Source organism: Microtus ochrogaster, chromosome 17, assembly GCF_000317375.1.
Source record: "Microtus ochrogaster isolate Prairie Vole_2 chromosome 17, MicOch1.0, whole genome shotgun sequence".
Classification (NCBI taxonomy): Eukaryota; Metazoa; Chordata; class Mammalia; order Rodentia; family Cricetidae; genus Microtus; species Microtus ochrogaster.
Window position 1 is genome coordinate 21,410,312 of NC_022019.1, and position 19,131 is coordinate 21,429,442.

General features: G+C 39.7%; 2 protein-coding genes across 2 annotated transcripts in view; one reads left to right on the forward strand and one right to left on the reverse strand.

Annotated features, from left to right (window-relative positions):
* Gtf2f2 (general transcription factor IIF subunit 2) overlaps nucleotides 1-19,131 on the reverse strand; it is a 123,118-nt gene that overhangs the window by 51,215 nt on the left and 52,772 nt on the right. Inside the window, exon 5 of the mRNA XM_005355628.2 lies at nucleotides 2,640-2,721. Coding sequence (XP_005355685.1) covers nucleotides 2,640-2,721 — 82 coding nt within the window. The remainder of the gene's footprint in view (nucleotides 1-2,639; nucleotides 2,722-19,131) is intronic.
* On the forward strand, nucleotides 13,570-15,188 carry Kctd4 (potassium channel tetramerization domain containing 4). Its single transcript, XM_005355627.2, has one exon. The coding sequence runs from the start codon at nucleotides 13,719-13,721 to the stop codon at nucleotides 14,496-14,498; it is 780 nt and encodes a 259-aa protein (XP_005355684.1). The 5' UTR covers nucleotides 13,570-13,718; the 3' UTR covers nucleotides 14,499-15,188.

The window sequence follows — 19,131 nt, forward strand, 5'->3', positions numbered from 1 at the left end:
CAAAATGGGACGGGAGGGGCCGAGACAAGGATGGAGAGAAGGCAGTGACCATGGCGGCTTCTACTGACCGTTACAAAGACTTGAATTTGATTCTGAGTAAGACAGGAAGTAGCTGAGACATCAGGAGCAAAGGAACCTGCAGAGAACTGGCTACTGTGCCGAGGAGACGAGGGTGGGAAGCTGGACTCTGGTGGATGGCAAGCGAGTGCAATAATGGAGGTGAGAAAATGTGGCTGCTTCTGTGGTTTGTTTAAGGCAAGCTCGCTGAAGGCAAGGCTGGAATACAGAAACAAGGATTCTGAAGATACAATCTGTAAGACTTTCTGAGACATTGGCTGTGGGGTGGAAGGTTTTTGGAACGCTGGTGATTCTGAGGTTCTTTTCATTTTTTTTGTTTTTTGTTTTTTCGAGACAGGGTTTCTCTGTAGCTTTGAAGCCTGTCCTGGAACCAGCTCTTGTAGACCAGACTGGCCTCGAACTCAGAGATCCACCAGCCTCTGCCTCCCGAGTGCTGGGATTAAAGATGTGTACCACCACCGCCCGGCTGATTCTAAGGTTCTAAGGGAGAGATCTGGAGTTGTTGCTAACATATTGGACAAATAGTAGATAATACATGAGTGTGTGCAGCGCTCATGACACAAAGGTAGCTGTCATTGTACATAAGTTCCACATCTAGGTTTAGAGACTATACAATTCTTGTCTTTATGTCAGGCCATCTATTCTGAAGGTTCTTCCTACCCTTATCTTTTGCTATTTAGTCAAAATAATCTCAGCTTTCAAAACTGATGTCACCTACTCTGTGACTACATGATCAGCACTTCCTGAATCACTCTGCCTCTTTCCTTCAGTCACTTAAGGCTAAAATATGAATACTTAGCCATATAGTATATTTTTAAAGCTATATAATTTTCATTTTGGTAAAAATAAGGCAGACATTTTGCAAACACAGCAGATGGCCCGTCTGCTCTCATCCACAGATTTAAGTCCTTTAAGTAAAAATAAGGCCACAAAAGAGGTCTCAACAAGTAGTCCAAACCTAATTTTGTATTTTTCAACATTTCCAGTTATCTGAAGATCATTTTTCAAAAAGCCTTTTATTATAGCATAAACTTTATAGGCTGCAAAGAAAGAGTGAACTATCTTCTGACAGTTTTACAAAGGTAATTTTCATTTTGACTGACATTCTTTTACTTACCCCAGGGAGGCATGTGAATTAGGGGAATAATTAGACAAAAGAACAAAACCACATCCAGCCTTTTGCACCAGGAAAAAGCATCTAATGCAATCAAGAAAAGGGGGGAAATTTATAATACAATGTAAACTTAGAGATGCTAAGTTCAACTACGGCCTCCCAGGTAAAAATGCTGGACAGCCAGGAGGCAACTATTGTACAGAACTTTCTCAAGGTGTAGCACTGCATGGTTACAACCAGCCCGTGGGAAAGTTGCTTAGCAACAGTGTCTATCCCAGGTACGATGGTTTCTCTGGGACCTAAAATGCACCTGGTAGATAGTACGGAATGAATGAATGGGTTGATAGATGAATGGATGGAAGAGCACTTCTCATAGTGCTGAAATCTATCAAATACTAATCATGAAACTGGTATATAACATTTAAGGGTTTTGAAAAAAATTGCTGACTCAAAGTCATTGTCTTTAATAGTAATTTAAAAAAGTTAATGCATATTAAAGCTGGGGGAGCTGAAGTATTTAATAATATGCAACCTTATAAAATTCTCAAACGATCAAAAGCAAGATGATACTTTGACAGCTATACTTGCTTCTTCAGACAGTAGTCTGATACACATTCATTGAAGGAAAATTAAAGCCTTTGAAAATAAAGCAGCAGTACAAAGACCTCTGAAACATCCCATTAGAGAATCAAGACTCATGGTGGGGAGCACGGCTTCCTTGGAAAAGCATCTGCCAACTATGAGGACTTGAGTTTGCTCTCTCGAACCCCAGCAAGGGTGTGACACTATCCCAGTGCTGGGAGGTGGGAACGGGGAAAACCCCAGATACTCCGTTAAAAGCAGCAAGCTCCACAGCAAGTGAGAGCCATGTCACAAAAACTTGATTTGGTTTGGTCTGTAAAACCAAACCAAGTCATCTCTACCAAAAAATAAAAAAATAAAAGGACAAAATGGAAGGTACCCAAGAACACTAGTCAAGGATAACCTTTGACCCACATAACATATAAACAAATGTCCACACACATGTATGAGTGCATGGGCCCGAACTTACATAATGTAAGTACAAGCAGGAAAAAATATTTAAAGTTTGCTTGCAGAATGCATTAGTACACTAGGTTAAGGTAGTTTCAACAGCCAGGTCCTGCCGGTTCTCTAAAAACACTCTTGCTACTTGTTTCTTTGTTGTTTTTCAGACAGGCTCTCAATGTGTAGCCCTGGATGGCTTGGAACTCACTATGTAGACCAGCTAGTCTCACTCACAGAGATCTGTTGGGATTAAGAGTGTGTACCATCACACGGAATTTACTACTTGGTTTAGAACTCGAAGAGCTGGAAGCAAACATTACAAACAGAACCACGATTTGCATGCAGCCAATAAGCAATCTAATGTAAGTATCCTAAGTGCCAAGAAAAATATCAAGAATCAGTTTAAGTTACACACACCAACCTCTTTAATCTCATGTAGTTTTCACTGGCAGCAGGTCGGCATTCCGCTCTCTGTACCACTATTCCTTCCAATGACAGCTTATCTTGAATGGAAAGAGAAAAACCGTATTCAGAGATAACATTCATCATTTCCAAGATGGCATTTTGACACATAACTAAAACATGATTCATAGAATCCAAGGAAACAAAAGGACACTATTAAGTTGATAGCAACTTCACTTATCAGAATACAGAAAACTCATTCTTAGTGAGCTGCACACTGGAGACTTTCTGGCTTGATTCTTGAGCTGCACCGCCCCTTGTCAACAGCAACTTTAAGAACACACTCAGACTAAACCAGCCTAAAGGGCATATAATCATATAAAAAGGTGGATTTCATCTGTAACATAAGTAACTTCTAAAAATACAGTAAGACTAAAGCACTAAATCAGAGATCCCTATATAAAAACACGAATGAGGTTCTAGAACACCCTGTGGGGAGAACAGTCAGCTAAGAAAAAACTGTGAAACTCGGCAACTCATTATCTGGTTATACTATGTACTCTGAATCATAAATGATAAACAGTGTGTCAACATGAATCTGTAAACTGAGGAAGGCACATGTCTGCGGTCATAAAACTGGGGAGGAAGATAAGGACGAATACATATTTAGGGTCAGCCTGGGCTACACAACAAGACTATTATAAGTAAACAGTGAATCTACTATGAATATTTGTCTAAATAGAAATGCAATTTTCTTTTGTATAGTGCCCCGACTTAAAACCAAGAAGAACAGAAAGAGCAAATAAACGTGGGCCTTGCAAGCTCCCTGGCATCAGGCACTCTGGCAGAGTGCAGTTGATAGGTGCGGCCTATGACGTAAGCCTCTCACAGACAGCGGCTTTATGACAACTTGAAAATCTAAGACTATGGTTAGGAACAGCTCCTGGTCAGTCATTTCCATGAGAATTCACCTGACCCCTGAGCAGAGAGTAAGAAAATCCTCTGACTAAGCAGAAATACACTGATTCGTCTCTGAAGGATGACTTACTCCGTTCATTCCACTAATGTAAGTGACTACCGTGTAAAGGCAGCATGTAGAATCAAAGACGATTACGATACAGCACTGTCTTCAAGCAGCACACGTAAGCTATGCGAACAGTGAGTGACACTCTGTACGTGTGTGGGCGGACTCACACGGAACCCCATTTATACAAATTTATTTATACCACATTTATACTAGAAAATCTTCTAGTGACTTTCCTAGATTTTTGTCTCCAAGATTCAAGGAGTTATAGCCTGGGGTCCTAAATACTAATTATGAAACACACCATCTGAATTAAATATTCCCAGAATACCTCAATACAGAAAAATTTTCAGCAGAGGCTAAGAGGTACCTAGAAAGCAAAATGACAAGACCCATACTGACTTCACACTACAGTGTGCAAGGAAAGAAATACTATATAATCAATTCTTTACATTTTAAACCTGAAGTCCCTGTTGCAAGTGAAGTTAGTAAGACTAAACTTTAAATTTTCTCAAAGTAAACACAAATCTTATATCACGGCTGATTTCTCAGATGAAACTAAGAGTTCAAAACAAGAATGTGTTCCAGCCTCACAGTAATAAAATCTGGAAAATTCTGATGTATTTGTATCTAAGTATATGAGGAAAAGTCCAACACTGCATAGTAAAAGATACTTTTTCTGAAACAAAGTAAGTCTAGATGAGACTCCTGATAGTAAGTCAACCACAAATCCAAGTACTTACTAACATTGAATGCTAAAAAAAGACTCCTTTACCACTATTTGTCAATGCTCCCCACCTATTTAGCACTACCTACTTCAAAAGGATATACTGCACTTAATTCTTAAAGGGTGGGAGCAAGTTCAAGGCCCATGCTCATTTTTTTTTTTTCGAGACAGGGTTTCTCTGTGGCTTTGGAGCCTGTCCTGGAACTCCCTTTGTAGACCAGGCTGGCCTCGAACTCACAGAGATCCGCCTGCCTCTGCCTCCCGAGTGCTGGGATTAAAGGCGTGCGCCACCACCGCCCGGCTGCCCACGCTCATTTTAACTTGACCAACACTTTCAATTCTTCAGTCAAGGTTACTCAGGCAGAGCAATAACATTCTCTTCTTACCATACCATCCTTTCAGACCTAAAACTGCTCTTAAATGTTTCTCAAGTTAAAGGGAAAGCCTTAATAATAACAATGAATTTTCCCATCAACCGGCTGGTATTAGTGAGTGTTCTGCTTCCCTTATTCCCTCTCTTAAATTTAGATACCAACTTACTTTGGGTATGCCCCTCCTCCCCAAGCATGATTTGCCTGCTCCTTGTTTATAGCTAACATACTTCTCAAAGCCTCATGGGAACATGCACTTGTATTTTCCCCACTGAACCATGCATCTTTTCTTACATTACTTATAGTTCAAGGGAAACAAATGAAACATGAAATCCTAGCTTAAAGCACCCACGTGCACGCCATTGCTGGTGATTGGAGGCCTCAGATCCTCTGGGGCAGGAGCTATAGGCGGTTGTGAGCCACTTGACACTGATAGTGGGAACAGAACGATGGTCTCCTGGGAGAGTAACTAGAAAAACATGTATACATATGTACATGAAACATGTGTGCAGTGCCCAGACAGGCCGGGGGGCTGGAGGGGTATTTAATGCCTGCAAACTGGAGTTCTAGGTGGTCGTGAGAACTATACATGGTGCCGAGAGATAAACATCAGTGCTCTGTCCTGCCAGGCCAGCACTGCAGGCCCTGATGTGACTTACTTATAGGTAAGGAAAGCACTGGAAACAAGACATTTTTGGACAACGTTAGGGAAAAGAACTGAGCTCACATGACTCTCCTCATATTCAGGTCTACTAGGATGGGAAAAAGTTACACAAGCAAACTCAATATAATGGAAGCACTGGACACACCTCTTTAATTTATTTATACATTTCCACAGGCGCTCCTTTAACCACTATTAAATACAGTGACAGATGCCTACAGCGCGCCATACACACTGGTGGGTAGTAGGTTAATCTCAAGCACTCCCACATACTTCTGTTCAAACTTGTTGATGCTAGTTTAAGTAATTATATAATTTGATTATGGATCAGATAAGCTTATTAAGTTAAGAGAAGGGATGTGGCACATGGGCTGTTTCTATGTAAGTCTTATGTCAAAGACTTGCGAGTGTAAATTACTTTTAAAACACACTTTAAAATTTGTTGTGAATCTGGAGACAGAAGATAAGCGTATATCTATACGGATTTGACTAATGTTACTGCTGTATCTAAGTTCTTACTTTGTGACTGAAGAAATGAAAACTGATTACAGGTTTAGCTTCCACAAGAAAGAAAGCAGATGACCAAATGACACCCATCCCATACTCAAAGCAAAGCTTTATCTTACACTATTAATAAGCAGCTAGACATTTTTTAAAGTATTAAGATAAACCACGGGAATACATACGCATCACATTTGTTTGTTTGCAGACCCTGAAACTTGCTAATGAAATCATTTCCTACCATCTAATGAACTGAACATGGCCCTTCTATATCACCCATGGGATTCTCACCTTTAATCCAAAACTCAGGAAGGCAGAAGTGGGTGGAGCTCTGAGTTCAAGACCAGCCTGGTCTACAAAGTGAGTTCAAGGACAGCCAGGGTGGTTACACAGAGAAATCCTGTCTCAACACTTAAGATCTTTTCTAACCTACCCAATTCTTTAGTTAGATTGCTTTATTCATTTCTGTTCTTGTTTTATAGTAAAAAACAAAAAAAAAAAACCCCTCTAATAAGTATAATGAGAGCAGAGAGAAAAAATTAACAGTAAATAAACAAAACATACCCTAAATACAGATTTGTAGGCTCCCAGTGCCATTTTGAAGAGCGGAAGGGAAGTGAATAGTTAAAGTCACCTCGAGCTTCAGCAAGTTAGATTAGTAAGTAAGCAGGAAGGGTTCGTGCTAGGGCTGGCACGTGAGCAATGAGATCACCTAGGTCAGGAAGTCCTCAGGCATCCAGAAGTTAGCTATTCATTTCCACAAGACTACTCAGGATCCATCTGTGTGTAGACATCCTTGAGAACACTTCCAACTCCAGCTACACAGATCAGTAGCGAGTTACTAAGACTTCAAGCCGATCTTCTAGACCTTTAAAGTGACTCTCACCAATCACTCCTGTGCCTATCATCTTCGGAGAGAACAGAAGTACTTCTACCAATCCTGCTCATCTAAAAGGTAAATAATTTTTAATATTCCCAGTAGTCTCCTTTCTCCTCATTTGGTACAGTTTCCCAGCAGCTTCCCTCCCTAGAGACATCTGAGTGTGACTACTTGGTACCTTAACAAATCAGTTAAGTGAATTCAGTATTCCCTTTTTATTAAAAGGTGAGAGGTAATCATCATTAATTTGTGAGTTGGTATTTTGATCTTACCTGACCTTCAGAATTTGAGATGATACATGCTTTCTTATAATACCATTCAAATCATGTGTTGAGAATTCCCAATTTAAAATAAAAATCTAAAACTGTAACTGAGAACTAGGCCCAGGATCTAGAGAAGAACTCACTTCCTCAGTCCTACGTACTGCTCCTTTTCCTCGTGGATGGGAAGAAAGAGGGGTAGGGACACAGGCATGCACGCAGATGCTGGGACCCCGCCTAAAAGCCCCTGCTGGTGACAAGCTGGTGTCTAGCAGCAGAAAGGGAAGTGGCTGTTAAGGGTATGAAAGAAGGTATCAAATGTGTGAAGAAGTTTGGACAACCCTGTCATTCTGTAGCCACTAAACAGATTTTTATTTTTATTTTTTTTGGTCAAAGAATAACAGTGCACCAATGTTGTGCACTCCCACATTTGTATTATTTAACTTCTTCTATAAAGCTAAGCTAGCACAATTTCTACTCCCATAGTTGCTTTCAAGAAATGAAAACAGGCTGGGGAGATGGTTCAGTGGGGAAGCACTTGTTCCATGTGAGCACGAAGAGCCAAGTTTAAATGCAGAGGCCTTTGTAAAGCTGGATGAGGTAGTGCACATTTATGATCCCAAAGGTCCTATGCAGGATGGGAGGCAGTGATAGGAGGATCCCATCACTAGCTTCTGTACACAGTGGCGAACAACAACAACAAACTATTTAAAACAAGGTAGAAAGCAAGGGCTCTGACATCTGAGGTGGTCCTGTGCTCCACATAATTCCTAATTTAAAGTCCATAATGCAAACTTTAAAATCCACTTTGGATTTCAGATCCAAGTTTCATGAACATTCAACCTCTGGTTTGTATTAGCCCTGATTAAAGGAAGCTATCTAGCTGTAGCAAGTATATTTGAAGTTAGAGATTAATTCAGCAAAATCGGATTCACGTCCTGTTAAGTTCACCTTTTTAAACTCTTGCTCTCTCTCTTTTTAAGAAATTGTATTTCTTTATGTACAAGTGTTTAGTCTCTGTCTGGATTTGTGAAGCTCATACATGCAGTGCCCTCAGAGGACCAGAGAGGGAACTGAATTCCCCAGACTGCAGTTACATATGGAGTTGTTACTCACCGTGTGGTTGCTGAAAATCGAACTTGGTTCCTCTGGAAGAGTAGCCAGAGCTCTAACTGCTGAGCCATCTCACTAGCCCCAAATAACTCCTGTTCTCCTTACCATGTGCAATTAGCAACAGTAGTTGAGTTCTTTATGCTTTTCAAGATAGTATTTAGAGTTCTTCCAACTACAGGGGTTAGACCTCCTACGAGAGAGAGCCCTGGCTCTCGGTCACCATGAGGTAAGCACCATCCACCACATGCTCTCCACCTCACACTGGCCCAAAGCAGCAGAGCTAACCAAACACAGGCTGAAACCCCTGCAACTATGAGCAAAGAAATCTCTCCCCTTTCTTAAACAACTACGCAAACAAAAAGCAAACCTCCTTTAAGTTAGAAGCCCTTCTTAGGCAGGGAGTGGTGGCACATGCCTTTAACCCCAGGAGACCCCTGAGTTTAAGACCCTCCTCAGGGCGCAATTTTTTAACTGCTGGCTCTTCTGGCTGATCATCAGTCCCCGCCGCCCTGGAGAGTTTTGAAAGCCTGCTGGACTCACTCCCAAGTGACTGCTCTAGCTGTGGTGTGTGGGAGGGAGGGGGCGCTCTGGCTGTGGTGTGTGGGAGGGAGGGATGCTCTCACAAAGCTTACTGTTCAGTATTTAGCAGCCTCTTTCTGAGTCTTCCAGTATCCCTCTCCTCTTTCACTCATTCCCATCCCCAAACATTCTTTCTCCTCCTTTATTTTCCTGAGATATGAAGGGAGTATCTCAGAGTTGCTTAAAAAATGACATCATTTTTAATAGTCATCATTATGTAATGTACCACTATGGAAACAAAATGCCGGAAATTTTGGCAAGTCAATGACTTTATGACAATTTTAGAAATGTTAAGTGTGAAAAAAAGTGAGACTTCTCCATCCCTAATCCACTACACACAGACTTTATGAAAGTGTTCAAAAATCACACCATTCATTTAGAAATTGTAGACGTGGTTATTAACATAAAATAACTACTTTTCAAAGACACACGGAGACTTGACTTTGCCACAGAAAACTACAAAGATGAGTTTTATACAATGTTCTAACTCTATACCGACCTGAAGGCTGACAGAGAGGCTTTGCTGTTCTTGGTAGAACAAAATTTCAAGTGGCCACACTTAAGTTGGCTCATCGGCAACAGTGTTTGCCACTAAGCTTCATGAGCTGACTTCAGTTCCCAGAATCTACAGGATAGAGAGAACCAACTCTCAACTTGTCCCCTGATCTGGAAGGGTGCTGTGGCCAGTATGTCCTCACACATCACACACCAAATAAACAAGCAAAATCTTCATTAAAAATAATTTTAAAGCTCAACTTCTACTTATAAGACATAAATTTTATTGAACAATTTATCTACAAAGTATACACAGTAGGAATAAACAGGATTTAAAAGTTGTCATGATTGTTTCTGTAAGCAAAAAGCAAAAATGTGGAACAGAATTTTACCTGAACTTCTTAGCTAGTCTGCTATTTTTATTTGTTCTTTGGTAAAACATTTCTGTTTTCTGTACTCTTAAAAGGCGGTTAAAAAAATGTGCCAAAGTAACCGCACCCTTGCCTTCCATGGAGAAGAAACACTGCAAAGGCATGTGCACATGTTCAAGCGACATGTATGGTACATTCATGTGCTCTTCTGGCCAGAGGTGATGTCCAGCGAGTTCTAGGAAGGTTCTGGTCTTCTGCATAGCTTGTGTGATGCTGTGGCCAGTGTACTTGTGTCAGTAAGAGTGGAATTCCAGATACACAATGCAGATTAATTTTTTATTTCAAAATGCAGCTAAACTTTGACATGCAAACAGAACTAGACTCACATGGAAAAAAAACCCTTGATTTAGTGGTGTTTCATTTTTTAATACAAGAGAGGCTAACATAAAATATTCATAGGGAATAGCAATATGAATGCCTCTCACAGCCAATGCTTTAACAGGAGGCTATGAGGAAACAAGCCACATGTCAGAAAGAGAAACTCAGCTTGTGACAGCAGAGTGAAGTCAAAGCGCAGATCAATAAAGTGGAAACAGAGTGGGAGTCCCAGGCAGAGAGGCACCGAGTAGATCGAGTACAAACTGACAACCATGGCTGTTTTCACTTTTCTTTCTAAGGTCACAGGAACCAACCATTCCAAAGAATAAGGAATACAAGCAAATGTGTAAAAACAGCCAAAAGATCTGGCAGAGATCTATGGGGGCAGGGTGTCTTTCTATTAAGAGAAGCTCCTAAGACAATCCTGCTTCCTTAAAGGCAGTGTCTGGATCTCACAGAAGAGGGAGCTGCTGAGTCTGGGGACACTGGTCTCTCCTTATATCTGTCAAGCAACATATTACAATCATGTCCTGTATTAATCACTCCCATTAAAAGTTAGTAGAAAAGATGTGAATTCCTCCCATTATTAACCTAGAATAAATTCTGCTCTCTACAGACAGTAGATGAGTATTACCTCAAATGGAAAGTCATGCCAGAATCTGTTTAGGCACTGGGCCTATTTAACCACAGGAAATGCTTAAACCAACAACACATTGAACAGTCTCGAAGTTGCTGAAGGGTTCTTTTTGTAAGATTTGTGATCACAGTGTTTAAGAGGCTATCTCTCTTACTGTTCTCTCTCTCTCTCTCTCTCTCTCTCTCTCTCTCTCTCTCTCTCTCTGACCTTACTATGTAGCCCGGATTGGCCTTGAACTCAGGATCTTCCAGCCTGGACTTCTGAGTGCTAGAGATAAATAAGGGCAGGTACTACCATATTGATCCAATCCAACTCTTATAAAAAAATTCAGGTTGTAACAAAAGGCAGGCAGGCCTCTACTCTTCACAAAGATGTCTTCCTGCCTACAAAGTTATATGAAATCCTCTAAGGTGGTCATCAAAGGCACCTAGGAGCAAATCTTTGATGTATGGTTAGGCTCTTGTGTTAGAATTGCTGGACTGTAGTGAGGCAGAGAAAGAGCTACATAAATAGGGGCTATCTCTGCTATTGTTACACAAGAACTATTTTATAGTCTATTGCTGACTGACTACCTACTACGAGCATCGATCACAAATAATATAGTTAGAAGAGTCTACAAGAAGCCAAGCTGGCAAGTGTACCACAAAGGCAGTAATGATCAAAGGAATGCTGTAATTCCATGAATATAATCATCTGGCTGAAATGGTGGTAATATGAATGAGGTGGCATCTACTGAATACCAGTTTCCTTTTTTAAAATATCAAGATGGCAGACAAGACACAAAAGCAAAGTCCTGTTGATTTATATCTCAGGAGAAGGCTTCAATCACAAGCAGCCATGCTGGCAAACACATCATGCACGGCAGGTTTGCAGAAGCAAAGTACACCACAGTGAAGTTAAGAGGCACATGGCAGATGAGTCCTTGGACTGTGCTATCACAGCAAACCTGTAAGCTAGGTATGGTGCCTCACACCTGCAACCCCAACACTGCAGAGGCTGAAGAAGGGGACTACTAAGAAAGACTCTGAGGACTGGGTGGGTTAAAGTGAGACTCCGTCTCAGAAACAAACCAATAAAATAACACAACACAGAAGGCAAGATGAAGAAGCAGTGTTCATCAGTGCTGTTGAAATTATGGCAGCAGAAACTATTAAGTGAACTTTCAGGCAGAAGACAGCAGATCTGCCTGTGCTCCTACCTGCTCACCACCCTACAGAAGCCCATTTCCTAGCAGCAACAGAATCAAGCCTGCCCAGTAAAGGCATCTACAGCCGGGCTAAGGAAGCACAGTTACACCAGGAAACCTATCCCTGAAGTATGACCATACTGTATCGATTCTGGTGCTCTGTTAGTTCATAAAAAAGAACTGCACCTATCTAATGAAACTAGTACACTCTTGCTGACGTTATACACTTATAATAACAAAAACCCATGATTTCCAAACTTGTACCCACACCCGACTACTCAGTTTTTAAAATAAGTAATACCATAGAAAAGATTTGGTTCTAAAACACAAACACACACGCACGCATACACACACACACACACACACCCTCTTCCTCTGTCAGACAGTAGGAGCACTCTTTCTAAATGTTGCAGGGCTAAGAAGGATGTATTAGTTTACAGCTTTCTACAAAACAAGGTGCAAAATTCCAGGAAAAAACTAAAAGCTCTCTGGAAAGCAATTTCATCTTTGGTAAAGCAGAGAAGCTAAATTTCAATATTCAGCCAAAAAATGATTATGCCTTAGATTTCTAGTCCAATTTCAATTAGCTTTTGATAACCTTAGTATTAAATGTTAAATTCATTACCTGCTATAAGGATATATAATTTTTAAACATATCTAATAAAAATTAACCTTGTTTATAGAAAGTAAAAGTTGAGCATTTTCAAATGACAACCTATTCTAATACCTGTAACAAGACACAGATAATTTAAAAATAATCATCAATGGAATGAAAATAAGTGACTTTCATATAAAAGCCAAAGTCTTACTCTAAGAACAGAGCTCCTCAGGGTAATTTTAAGTGGACAAGCTGCTCACAATACACACTGGGAAATGCATCTAGATTTCTTATCACCAGCCCCTTGATTCTAGTACTATAAGCTCAGAATCCTAAAATGATTTGGAAGGCAATTTCAGGGACAGCGGGACAGGGAGGCATTGCACTACACTGCCTATCGCTCTGTGTGAAAGACACAAGCCTAGCTTGTCCACGGCACTACTACTATTGAACAGGCATATAGTCACCTTCCCCCGTGTTCCCAGCACATGCACACGCTAAGGCTACAGTATCTTCTGGAGTAGCCCAAGACTAGTCAACACTGAAGCAGGCTTAGGGTGAAGCAAGCTCATGGATTTGCAATGGAGACCATAACCAACAAAATGTGAATGAACACTACAAAGACAGCCTATGTGATTTTTTAAACCTTGAAGTAAAAAATAAAAAATAAAAAACCCTTTTGTGAAAAGCTATGCAAATTTCTTTTCATTCAACAAAGAGACCCAAATCCAAAACACATACAAATTCAACTAAATTCAAATGCAATGTCACAACAGTAAGCCTAAATATTTTTGTCTGGGTCTACATCACCGCCAACATAGGACTTTTATAGGAGAAAATTCTATATGCCTAGTTTCTTTTACCTTAGGTCTCATTTCCAAATGGTGACAATATAACTCAGTATTAGCCTTTCCTGACTAAGCTGTGACTTAAAACTTTAGAAATGGACAGCAATTCTCATTCACCTGGGAATTACAGCAGAAAGGCAATTAACTGGCAAAGGAAAGAAAATTTACCCTGAGTAAGTCTCACTTCCTTTAAGAACAGACACAGAAATCCTTTTGCAACAAACGCCTTCCCTGATACAGTTAAATGCAAATTCTCTTTTCCTCTTACTCCAGAAAGCTCCTGCATGCATAGCTGACACGCCACCTACTGCAAAACCCAGCTGCCAGCGCAGGCGGTGCTGCCAGCATTTCATTGCATCGCCAGGCTGGGACGGAATAAAGGCGTGCTTGTGTGTGGTAGTGTTTCTTTTTTAAAAGAAAGAAAAAAATCTCCAAGCCAAGAAGAACAAGCTGAAATAGCATCTTGAAAATGGAGCGTAAAATAATCAGAAGAGAAAAAGAAAGGGAGTGTGAAGGGAGGCACAACAGCCTGGAAGACGCTGAGCAAGGCAAGAACTGCAAATCCACACTGATGACCCTCAACGTTGGTGGATATTTATACATTACTCAAAAGCAAACCCTGACCAAGTACCCAGACACTTTCCTTGAAGGTATCGTAAATGGGAAAATCCTCTGTCCTTTTGATGCTGATGGCCATTACTTCATAGACAGGGACGGGCTCCTCTTCAGGCATGTACTAAACTTCCTACGAAATGGAGAACTCTTATTGCCTGAAGGGTTTCGAGAAAATCAACTTCTTGCTCAAGAAGCAGAATTCTTTCAGCTCAAGGGGCTGGCAGAAGAAGTGAAATCCAGGTGGGAAAAAGAACAGCTGACACCCCGAGAGACTACTTTCTTGGAAATAACAGATAACCACGATCGCTCGCAAGGACTGAGAATCTTCTGTAATGCTCCTGATTTCATATCAAAAATAAAATCTCGCATTGTCCTGGTGTCCAAAAGCAGGCTGGATGGGTTTCCGGAAGAGTTTTCTGTGTCGTCAAATATCATCCAATTTAAATACTTCATCAAGTCTGAGAACGGCACTCGACTCGTACTAAAGGAAGACAACACCTTTGTCTGTACCTTGGAAACTCTTAAGTTTGAGGCCATAATGATGGCTTTAAAGTGTGGTTTTAGACTGCTGACCAGCCTGGACTGCTCCAAAGGGTCAATTGTTCACAGTGATGCACTTCATTTTATCAAGTAATTACCTGTCTCACGAACAAAGGCAACAAGCATGCAGCCAGCAAGCTTCAGAAGCCGCAGAATCAAAGGCGTCCCAAACAATGTGCCCAGCTAGCTTGTCCCAGAGCCCGGCTGCTAATCAAGTACTGTGAGCTAACGGTATGTAAATCTATCACTAAAGATGTCCTTCTCTGGGGTGTTCTGCCATCACACTTCTACCTACGGTGAAGCTGTGGTCCTTCTACACTGTAAATAAAGACAATGCTTTTGCTATTTATTTTTTTCCCTTAAGCTGTCTTTCAATGAGAATGTCTTGGGTACTTGCATCTATCATTCACTATAGCAAATGTTAGCAACATAAGGTTCAAAAATCCTTTCTACTTATAGCAAAAATCTACAAAGACGCTGAACTGGTAAAATAAACATGGAGAGCAAAATAAATGTACAGAGCTACTTAAAGCAGAGTGACAGTGAATCAAAATGGGATTGTAAACATATTCGAGCTACTGATTTGACTCTAAATAGCAGGCACCAAAACCTTTATTACAGTTCCTGTATTTCAAACCAGATTTACGAATAAACTGATACTTTGCTGAAAATTCCTAGGAAACTAACTGCTTGATAACAATAAAAGATAAATAAAATCGCTGCTAGCTTCTTTGCTTGTATTAATGTTTGTAATAAAAGTTACGTATGTCACTTTAAAAATAAATAGTGCTACTTGATGATTGTGCACAATACTCTGCACCGATGCGAGCAACTGTCAGGCTCTAGCACCTTACAGGTCCAGCGAGCGGCAGAAATTAACAACTGCACTTCCCAGCACACTGAGCTCCAGCACGGCATGGGTAGCTTGCTCCCAGCTGAGTACATGGTGTTAGAATTGAGGAATCCATTTCCACAATCACTCTATCTGCTCATTTTTCAAGTTCAAAATATTAAATGAACATTACTCAACAACACTATTACAAAACAACTTTATTGGTCCTTTAAAAATCAACTATCTAAAATAGTCCTTCAGAAACTCGTACTAAAATCCAACAAGGTCAACACCAACTACTACCCAATTTCTGTTGTATTATATTAAAAAAAAAAAAACTATGCTAAAATCAAAGTCACAGAGTTGTGCTGATTTTTTTCTATTTCATGTTCATTTCTAAAGAAATTTTAAACGTTAGTTTATGAATGTTTTAAGAACTAATCTTTCAGCTGAACTCTGAATGTGAGTGCGTGCCTTGTTCACTTACTCTACAGAAAGCACCTTCATCACTCCTGTGGTTTCACTCCTATGGTGTCTAAGAATAAACTCTTACATTTAAAATAAACAAGCTGGGAGTGGTAACTCATGCTTGAATCCCAGTAGTTGAGAAGCTGAGGCAGGAGGATTACCACAAGTTTGAGGCCAGCCAGGGTTACTAGGTGAGATTCTCAAAAAAGACGAAGGAAAAAAAGAAAAAGAAAAGAAAAATGGGGTGGGGAAGCAATCATTAAAGTAACAACTATAATTCTGCCTTAATTATAATAAACCAACAAAAACTGCTGATTATCCTGGCTGAGCTTAAATAGTTAAGCAGACATCCCAACATTTTGATTACACATATAGTTTAGAATAAACCTCAATATTAATTAATCATTATCAACTATAACTAACTTTGACTTACAAGATCTAAGATAATATAAAATTGCCTTACAGACTATAAAAGAAACCTTTTGAGAGGAATTGTGCAAACAAAGTCCTTCAAAGATTCACACTAAAATACTCAATGTAAATGACATAATTTTCTCTGATGATACACTAAGGAAAAAAGGCTTTTCTTAAAAGTATCAAATTTTCTTAATGAACTACAAATGGCTTAATCAGGACATAAAGGGCCTATTAAAACAGTAAAGGAGAAAAAAAACCCAAAACTGTATGATTGATCAGCAGCTGCTACTCAGCTGTATTTTTACCTCCTCAGAATATGAGCTGACTTTTCCTTGCCATTTGGATTGGTAATGAAAAAAACTGGTAGTGATTTCATGTCTGAGTCAGGTTTTCTCTATCAAGATCTCACTCCAGATAATAAAGACACTGACATAATCTGTTAGAGGAGATGCAGCTGAATAAATCTTAGAAATGCAAAGGCTTCCCATGACTTCACGAGAGAATTTAGCTTTCACAACGACGTTCCTGCTGTTGTTATGAACCAAAGGAATCAGGCGCATAGTTGTGTAGCTCTTTAGGTGAATATGCATAGCTGGAGTGAACTCCGCGAACTCTGAGGCCTAACAGTAATTTCATCAATCAACAGTCTACAAGAGAACATGATGTACACCTCTTTAGAAATGTACCTTTGCAAATCCAACAACTGTATTTACAGATTGAACTGTGGGTATACAAAGTATCTAGTTTTACACTTTAATTTTCTAGCGACATTTACAAGGATCTTCACTCAAGGTACCTTACAAAATGTTGATGCCAAGAGCAAAGCTTCTCTGGCAGACCTGTTTCAGTGAATGTGTAATTTCTCTCTCGAAGCAAAGCTTATACAGAACTGATCAGCATCTATGTGTTTTTTAAAAAGGTGGCAAAGGGTGTTTACTGCAGTTGCTAGGTCCCAAACACGCATTCTCCTGTATTTGAAGCTAGCCCACATATTGATTCTAGCACCCAACTTTAAATTATGGCAAACAAAACTGTACTTACGGCTTTCTGCTGTGTTTTAAAATGTGCCTGTGCAACATGAAGAATAAATGAAACACAAGCTGACTTATTGTCCCAGCCTAAAGATGAAAATACCGAATGAACCTGTTCCCGTGTTTCTGGTGTAGTATTAAGCACCACTTTTGAAGGACTACTAACAAAAAGGTAACATTCATTAAGTTCTTGCTGTCAGTCTTTTGTTTTGAGACAGGGACTTACCCTGTAGCCTAGGCTGGCTTCAAACTCTTGCTGACCCTCCTGTATTAAGTACGCTTGTTAACTGCTGGGTTGCAGGTGTGAGTGAGCAGGGTTGCCTTGAAGTGTTTTGCTGGTATGTAAATATCATGCTATGCATTTCAATTACTCCCACACATTCATCTCCTCACAGATGAGAGAGAAAGAAGGGTTAAGAATCCCTTCCTACTTCACACACAGCCATCAAGAACTGACGTCCAGAGCCCAGGGTTAGTGGTTCCAGATGCAGCAGAGAACGCACATGTGAACCAGGCCACTCAGGGCCCCAGGACCTAACCTAGAACCCAGCACAAAACAGATTTATGAACTCCATGTGAATAAAGAATATCAGATACAGTCTGTCTTACTTGTACAAGTTCACAATACAAGTATTCTAAAAATGTTAAGTGAAAAACTGAATTTTGGAATAGCATTTTTAATGTCATTTCGTGTCATTTAAAGAACATGAGGTGAATCACCCATCTCACAAGACTAAAGAATATCCCAAATTTGTCTATTTATGAATTTGAATTTTTTGCAGATCAAGTTTGCTGAAAAGGTTAGTCTTTTAGAACCCACATTAACTGTATTATGAAAATAATTTTTCTTATGAGAAAAATATGCTAAAATAAAATTCTCATGAGTTCTAGAATCATACCATATTAACTTCTACAAACTAACACAGTGGACAGTTAAGTCAACACTTAATTCTTTCAAACTTTTAATGTCCACACAGTGAAGTTTCAACTGTGGGTTGTATAAACACCTCTACTTCACAGACTTCCAGGCAAAGCATTTATAATCTTAGCCAGTGCAGGGGAGTCTTTCTAATCACAAATATCAGCCATGGAGACAGAAAGGTCGTTAAGTTAGGCTTTCTATCAGACATAAATGGAACACAAAACTTTCAATGAACATATGCTTGCTTGCTCAAAGAAGTGAAATTTTAAGACAAAAACATAGGAAAGAGACTTCATTTTATTATTAAAAACACGATTCTTGGATGGAAACAGAAGACGACAAAGTTGGAGGAAAGGGTAATGGGGAAGAGGAACTGGGAGGGGAAGGTGGGAGGGGAGGCTGAGGTCAGGAGGTTAAAAAAAAGATGAATTAAAATTTTTTTCTTCAGACTGACTTTCTATCCCTATATAAATAAATATCTTACTAGAATTTTTAAATTCAGTAGGAACAATGTGGATGATAAAGCAATCTAAAAGCTATGCCTATTTAATGAGTTATGAGTAAATACCTCACAACGCAAAGGTATTAGTTGAGGTTAAAATTAGTGTCTGAGTCATAGCACTGCTCGTAAGCAGAGACGTAACATGGACATCCACACAGCTTGTAACTCAGAGAATGTATGTGTACAGCCCCGAAACACATGACTTCTATAGCTGGCTTCTTAATCATATTTTGTATAAGCTACTATTAAAATTCATTTGCTCTGTCAACAAACAGAAGGGGAAGTATTAAATAAGCACATTTTGGGGCACTGATATATCTAAGATCTAAATTTACCTGAAATAATTTGTGAAGAGGTAACAACATTCATCTTTTCTTGACAAAAACACATAATTGGTTAAAGTTTTTCTATCAAGTAAGTCACTTAAATGTATCTTGCATACTATTATGCTAACTATATTTAACTAAACTCCTCTACCAATGTTAAATGTGTTTATCTTGGCAAGGCCCTGGGTTTGACTTCTAGCACTGGGCATAGGGTGTGTGTGTGTGTGTG

Excerpts from the sequence above, each read along its gene's own strand:
- Kctd4 (XM_005355627.2), top strand. The coding sequence starts at position 13,719 with ATGGAGCGTAAAATAATCAGAAGAGAAAAAGAAAGGGAGTGTGAAGGG.